Raw genomic sequence first — 7,941 nt, forward strand, 5'->3', positions numbered from 1 at the left:
AATGAAGAGATAGGGGCCTCAGGTAAACTATTGAACCATGTTTGGGCTTGCCCTGACAGAGTTAAGGAGAAAGCTCAACACATTATGTCATTATCCCATTCGTACAATATCATTGATGATTCATAGTTTCGAATGTGATCATAGCGATTATCCTTACGAGAATAGAGGGTGATTTGGGGCATCTTGAATTTTTTAGGCAATGGCTTTTCCAATATCTTTGTAGTAAACGGATATTTTCTACGTTGTTGCTCCTCCATGGCTGGGATCAATTTCTTTCGTTCAAGTACCTCTTTAACTACCATTTTCATGTCATCTCGTATACTTGCTGCTGCTTGGTTATCTGGTCTTGTTGGCATACTGGCCACAGTTTCATCGTACCTCCATTTATGCGGCCTCCTAGCCCTATTCTCCATTCTTGGGTACTCATTTCTTTTGGGCATAGCGTGAGGATTCCTTTTTGGTGGTGGTGATTTTAGCCTACCTTCCCGGCGAGGAGAGGACCAAGAATGAGAATTGGGAATGGTTTCCTAATAGGAATCAGCTCCCACATCAGGATGAAATTCAGGTGGCGGTATAGATTCTAGCATAAACTTTCTCAAGGTGTCAGGCAGTGTCCCTCTAGGCATCATGCCTTGGAGTATCCCAGCCATGTCTCGAAGTGCCTGCATGCCCTTAACATGTTGCTGTCTTAATGCTTCGTACTCTTCCCACAAGACCATACGCGACTGCTATCGTGAAGTCCCATCTCGATCAGTGGGAGGTGGCCCTAAACTGGTGTTAAGTGGAGGTGGGGCTGGCTAGTTCCCCACTTGTCGGTTCGGGGAAATGGAGCAATCACCTCCTTGGGGTTGAGAATTATAAGGAGGCGGAGGTGCTCCCTATGGGTGAGCATCTAGAATAATGGGAGGCATTCCTTGTTGTTGAGAGTTCTGCGGTGGTAGGCATGTTTCTACGCCTTGAGAGAGAGTTCGTCAGTGTTCACGGGTGTTTACCATTCTTAAGTTGACTTTTTGTCTTGCGGTTCCCACAGACGGTGCCAATTGTTGTTGCCAAAATACAATAATCTATTTTTTTTTTTTTGCGTGGGAAAATACAATTTGTGCGTGGTTGATCGTGGTAGTCTTACTCAGGCCTCGTGAGTATTTTGAGAGTTTTGTCACCAACACGCGTTATGAGTCTCCTCACCAATGCGCTGTGAGTCTGATGAACAAGTGGGTCTGATGATCTGGTGGGTTTAGTGATCTAGTGGGTCTGATGATCAGGTGGCCCAAGATAATCGAGTGGCCAAGGATAACCGAGTGGCTAAGGATAACCAAGTGGCCAAGATAACCGAGTGGCCAAGGATAATCGAGTGGCCTTGATAACAGAGTGTCCCTAGATAACCGAGTGGCCTACAAAACAAGAGCACCATTAGGGCGTGGGTGGGGGTGATGTGGAAATTTATTCACACATTTATTGGTCATAATTGAGTAGTGTTTTTAGTATTTTATTTATATTTTACCTAAAATTGTCTAGTGTTTTGAGTTTCCTTGATATATATTTAATTTTTAATATTTTTTGTTATTTTATTGGAATACTTTTTGGTGTTTGAGTTAAAAGAAAAGAAAATAAAAAAATAACAATAAAAAGAAAGAAAGAAATTATAAAGTTAATTTTAAAATTAATACTATAAATTAATATTATAATTTAAATAAAAAAATATTATAAATAATAAGTATTATAATATAATTAAAATTAATATAATTAATAGTATATTAAATATTATATTATATATATGATATATTATATATTATATATATATTATATTAACTTATTAAATTAAATAACATGAACATGGGCTTTGTGTGGGCTGTGTGTGTGGAATTGATATATATATATATATATATTATATTAATTAAGTGAACATGCGTGAATGTTAAGTGAACATGCGTGAATGTGTAGGGATTTGGATTATATATATATATATATAATAATATAATAATATTAAGAGATTCAAAGGGAGGATTTGGAATTGGGGCCAGAGGCGCACAGCAGGGGATTTTGAAAGCTGGGCGGCGCACAAAGCAATTGAAAGAGTTGAAGCAGTGCACGAAGGAACTGAAGGAATTAACTAAGCCTTGTGCGGCGGAACAGAGAGAAATTGGGAAACCTGGTATAGCATAGAGAGAGAAGGCGGCGCACGGAGGAGCAAACAGCCATGAAAATCAATAATTCTTAGATTTTAATTTTGAATTAATTTCTTTGATTATTAATTCTTTAATTCTTGAATTAATTCTTGGATTTTAATTATGTTTTTCTGGAATTTAATTATGATGATTTCTGTTATCATGGTTGGCTAAATTTATTGTTAGCTAAGGTAACGAGATAGCCACGAGACAATGTTGTGATTGATATTATTTTCGATTAATTTGATTGATATTTATTTCATGTGATTATGTGATATGGTTATTATTGTTTTAACAACCTAATCACCTGTTAAATGATTTTATATACATAGATGATACAGATAAAGTAATTCTATGTTAAGCTTTGCATATCACATAACTTGGATTGGATATTGAAACAGACCAAGTATGAATATTCATCTTTGCGATAACTTGAATTTGCTTGAATTAGTAATTTGAGTTAGTGAATTTCACAAAACTTAATGCGTCGTTAATTAATTGATTTTACATGGACCAAGTGTAGAATTAGTGATTAGCGATAGTTTTGTTATACCTGAACGAAAGGATAATAAATAAGTTATGAAATTCTGTCGTCACATGTAAGTAAAATCCATCTAATTAACTTATTGGGTAAGGATCACAACATTCTCGTAGGTGAATCGAATACCTTAGCTATCATATCTCTCTGTTTTAACCTATCCGGTTGTTCTTTATTTTGTTATTTTCAATACGTCGTATTCTTCTTACTTTATTTTGTCTTTATTTTGTAGTTAGTTAATATTATCTCTAATTCAATTTTTCTAGATAAAGAATAGGATTGCTCCGTTTCGGTACTTGTTTCAACAGTCCCCGTGGGAACGATACTTTATTCATTCACTTTATTACTTGATCGACTGGTGCACTTGCCATTGCATTTTAGGCACATCAAGGGGTCCTCGCGCAAATCCTCCGATGCCTAAGTCAGTTCTCGGGAGCAAAAGTGTGAAATTGTCTTAAGGGGCCCAAGAGTGCGTACCTTATGTCGGAGGCGTGGCCTCCTATTCATTGAGGAGGAAGGGGGGAGACGTGCGGTAATCACGACGAGAGTTTTGTGGCCCATTTCGGAGATTTTGCGGCCCATCCGAGAGTCTTGGGTCCATCCGTACGCGCACAAATGTACCCACTCGGTCATGACTGAGTGGGTCTTCTTAGCTTTGAGTGTCTTCTTTTGTCCTTTCAGTGCAGGTATATCAAATTCAAACCCGATTTTAACCTTTATTAAGCCCGAATCTCTCAAAACTCAAAACATGAAAGTTGTATATAATTGTCTTATCTTTCCATATGACTTTGATCATCTCAATCAGAGGTTGGATGAGAGAGTTATGCCCAAAAAACCAAAGTAGTGTCATACCCACTCTGTCATGACCGAGTGGGCCCTCTCTACTTGGTCCAGCTGATTTCAGCTTTGATACGGCCCGAATCTCTTAAAAGTCAAAACATAAAAGTTATAGATAATTATCTTAAATTTCCACAGAAATTTGAATCACCTCAATCGGAGTCTGGACGAGAGAGTTATGTCCAAAAAACCAAAGTAGTGTCACATCTACTCTGTCATGACCAAGTGGGTCCTCTCTACTTGGTCTCGGCTCGACCTCTTGCTCCTTTGGCTTGCTTCCTTTATCTTTTGCAACCCTTTGGCCCTTTGGGACTTCATGTCCATGTCTCACGACTCTTTTAAGTCCCATTACTCTCCAAGTTTGCAGGATATATCAAATATGATTCAATTGTTGATCGTAAGGTGTCACTGTGCGTGAGGCATGCGTGAGGTGTCCCTTCAATTTTCTGTTCTATGCGTGCGGTTTCCTCTCCTTCACTGTGTGCTATTTTATTTTCAATTTCTCCTTCAGTGTGCGTCATCCCCAGTAGCCTCCAATATCTCATTCCATCTTTCTAATATATTAGTATTATATATATATATATATGTGAAGCACTGGCTGCTCCTTTCTGCCCATCTTTCGCCCTCTATCATAAGTTATAATTTTGTCCAAAAGGTGAAATCGCTCACCCTGGGCACCCCCCACACCTGGCTCGACAGGACGTGGAAGGAGGTTAATCATGGTGACCCAACCGGATACAGTGGCTAGACCCGGGCTCACCGCGCACAAGGAGCCCCCCTCACTTTTGGAGAAAGGTACCCCCACACTGCTGCTTGCGAGACTCGATCCTCGATCTTGGTCCAAGATTCACCACGGAAGGCACTTTGTGCCCCCCTTCTTGACCAACTGGGCTGCCCATGCGGGCATCATAAGTTATAATTTATATATATAAGTGCATGGACATAGCCCTAGCTCCCCACATTCACGCCACCAATATTTAGATATATTATATATGTTTTTTATAATATTATATATATAAATAATATAAGATAATATATAATATAATACGTATATATAAATATTATAATTTAATATAGAATATAATATAATATATAATATTTAATATACTATAACTTTAATTATATTATAATATTAATTATTTAAAATATTTATTTATATTTATTTTATATTATTATATTAATTTATAATAATAATTTTAAAATTAACTTTATAATATATATTTTTTCTTTTTACGCCCAAATCTTCGAAATAATATCCTTTACTGGGTTCCTATAAAAAGAGATTAAAATAATATAAAATTCATATAAACACAAATTTATATAGAAAAAATAACACAATGTTAAGATAAAAATATATATACAATTAAACCATATCATATATGTTGCCTTGGGTAATCGTATGTCAGTTATAGATGATAAGTCATTATAATATGTATAGTTGTGATGATACATAGAGCATGTGTATGAAAAGGGTTTTGAAATGTTTAAAGGTCTTATGATGCGCATGGCATACAGGATCCGCATGATATTTCTATAGAGAAAGCTTCAGCTAAGAGAAGGACTTCAGTCCCATGGTTATGATTTTAAAAGATTCCATAAGAGCATAAATGCATGTTTTATCTTGTTATCATTTAAAGTAATGTGAAGAGGTGCGGCATGTGCGCATTAAATGTTACTTACAATTTTTAATGCTTCTTGACATCCATGATTCTCATGCTCACCTTCTTTCAATTATACTTGCTGGATCTTGTGGCTCATATTTGTTTACATCATTCCAGATAAGGGTAAGGCCAAAGAAATGGGTGAGTCAAGTGAAGTTGGGGTCATGGGACAGAAGTGTGTGTAGAGTCGTCTCAATCGAAAGGTCCTTAGGGGTGTTTTGAGACGTGTAATACTAAGTTATATTTTTTTTATGTTCTAGGTTGTACTCCTAATAGGATATGGTGGGTCTGTTAATCCTAATGTGTATATGTCTATGAGTGATGATGTATAAATTTGGCTTCCGTTGTTAATAGCAAGGGATATGCATGATGCTTCTATTTGAGTTTTGCGTATGTGCCATCCTTTATGACGATTCCTTCTCGGATTCCTCGAATGTGGGGTCTCTTGTGATGGGGACGCTATAATTTCCAGAGCTTGTCTAAAAGAGAAATTAAGGGAATTTAGGGGCGTTACACATACCATATATTATGCTAGTAAAACTCTTAATGATGCTCAACTAAATTATCCTGTTACTGAGAAAGAGTTACTAGCCATTGTTTTTTCCTTTGACAAATTTAGATCATACTTGATTGGTTTTAAAGTTGTTTTTACTGATCATTTTGCAATCAAGTATCTTCTTTCTAAACAAGATTCCAAGCCAAGACTTATTAGGTGGGTATTGTTGTTGCAGGAATTTGACTTGGAAATCAAAGATAAAAAGGGTGCTAAGAATCTTGTAGCTGACCACCTAAGTAGATTGAAGAAACATGATAGCAATGAGCTAGCACATGATGGGATTAGAAAGGAGTTTCCTGATAAAAAAATACTAGCTATTCAAACCTCTCAAATTGTTTGGTATGCTGAGTTTGTCAACTTTATTGTAAGTAAAGTCCTTCCCCTTCATTTGAATGCTTATCAAAAGAATAAATTCTTGCACAATGTTAAGTATTACATTTGGGATGAACCTTGTTTAGAATTTGTAATGACCAAATGCTTAGGAGATGTGTGCCTAGTAAAGAATGACATTTCATGCATTGTCATGTCTCGGAATATGGTGGTCATTTTTTAGGGAATAAGATTGCTGCAAAAGTCTTACAATTAGGCTTTTATTGGCTTACTCTTTTTAAGGATGCCTTTAACTTTGTTAAAAATTGTGACAGATGTCAGAGGGTAGGTAACATATCTAGCAGACATGAGATGCCACTGAACATAATGCTTGAAGTTAAACTTTTTGATGTTTGGGATATAAATTTCATGGGACCATTTGTTTCTTCATTTGGAAATAAATACATCGTGGTTGATGTGGACTATGTTTCCAAATGGGTAGAAGTGGTATTGCCTAAGAATGATGCTAGAGGGGTAACCAGATTTTTGAAAAAGCACATCTTTACTAGGTTTAGCACTCCTAGGGCAATTATCAGTGATGGAGGTTCACATTTTTGTAACAAACAGTTTGATGCTTTGCTTGCCAAATATGGGGTTACCCATAAAGAAGCCACTGCTTATCATCCACAGACTAGTAGACATGTCAAAATTTCTAATAGGGAGATTAAAAGAATATTGGAAAAGACAGTGATTGGGTTTAGGAAAGATTGGTCTCAAAAGCTTGATGATGCATTGTGGGCCTATAGAACTGCATTCAAATCTCCAATTGGAATGTCTCCTTATAAACTTGTATTTGGTAAAGTATGTCATTCGCTTGTTGAACTTGAACAACATACATATTGGGCTATCAAGCATTTAAATTTTAATATGCAAGCTACAGGTGAGAAGAGACTTTTGCAATTAAATGAGATTGATGAATTCAAGTTAGATGCATATGAGAATGCCAAATTATACAAAGAGAAAACTAAGATGTGGCATGACAAAAAGATATTGAATAGGGAATTTGAACTTGGACAATTGGTGTTAATTTTCAATTCTACGTTAAAACTTTTTCCTGGTAAATTGAAGTCTAGATGGTCAGGTCCATTTGAGGTTATTAATGTTTCTCCTTATGGAGCAATGGAAATTCGAGATTTAGGTACTAATATGACTTTCAAGGTTAATGGACAATGGTTGAAGCATTATTTTGGTGGACCTATTGATTGTCAAGTGTCCACAATCACACATTCCACTCCCCAGTAAAGGTGGTCAAGTCAAGCTAAGGACTCAGAATTAGAACTACCACTTCCCTTTTTTCTTAACTTTTTAGTTTTATGATTTCTTTATTTCTTAGCTTAATAAGTGGCAACTGGCCATATTAATACTTGCTATTTTTTTCTTTTCAAGTGCTGCTTTGTTTCTTGTGTTCTCTAGTGTTTGCAGGTTTCATGAATGGTGGTTGTGGGTCAAATTCAAGGTTGATATTCAGAAAGTTCAGCACCTATGCCTTTCTATGTACATCATTGTCTTCCCCTTTTAGCACGTGAGCCGCATATTTAGAATTCACAATGAAGGGAGTATTGTTTTTCTTTTCCTCTTCTTTTATTTTTAAACATTGAGGACAATGTTTAATTTAAGTGTGGGGGTGGGAAATCTCTCTCTTTTTTTTTTTTCTTGATTGTTTGTTTGAAAAAGAGAGAGAGAGAAAGAGAGAGAGAGAGAATAATATGTGTGTGATGATTCCTTTAAAAATAAAATGTTTTATTTTTATGTGTAGGCCAAATTCATGTTTCCTATTTAACTTTGATCAATGCATAGTTAGTTCAAGATTGAGAA

The 7,941-nt window shown here is 36.0% G+C and overlaps 1 protein-coding gene across 1 annotated transcript; it reads left to right on the forward strand.

Moving 5' to 3' along the window:
• The first annotated feature begins 6,438 nt into the window (after window positions 1-6,438).
• Window positions 6,439-7,368, forward strand: LOC127791565 (uncharacterized). The gene has a single exon (XM_052321547.1). The coding sequence runs from the start codon at window positions 6,439-6,441 to the stop codon at window positions 7,366-7,368; it is 930 nt and encodes a 309-aa protein (XP_052177507.1).
• The last annotated feature ends 573 nt before the right edge of the window (window positions 7,369-7,941 follow it).

Source organism: Diospyros lotus, chromosome 15 (genome assembly GCF_014633365.1).
Source record: "Diospyros lotus cultivar Yz01 chromosome 15, ASM1463336v1, whole genome shotgun sequence".
NCBI classification, from domain to species: domain Eukaryota; kingdom Viridiplantae; phylum Streptophyta; class Magnoliopsida; order Ericales; family Ebenaceae; genus Diospyros; species Diospyros lotus.

Excerpts from the sequence above, each read along its gene's own strand:
- LOC127791565 (XM_052321547.1), top strand. The coding sequence starts at position 6,439 with ATGCCACTGAACATAATGCTTGAAGTTAAACTTTTTGATGTTTGGGAT.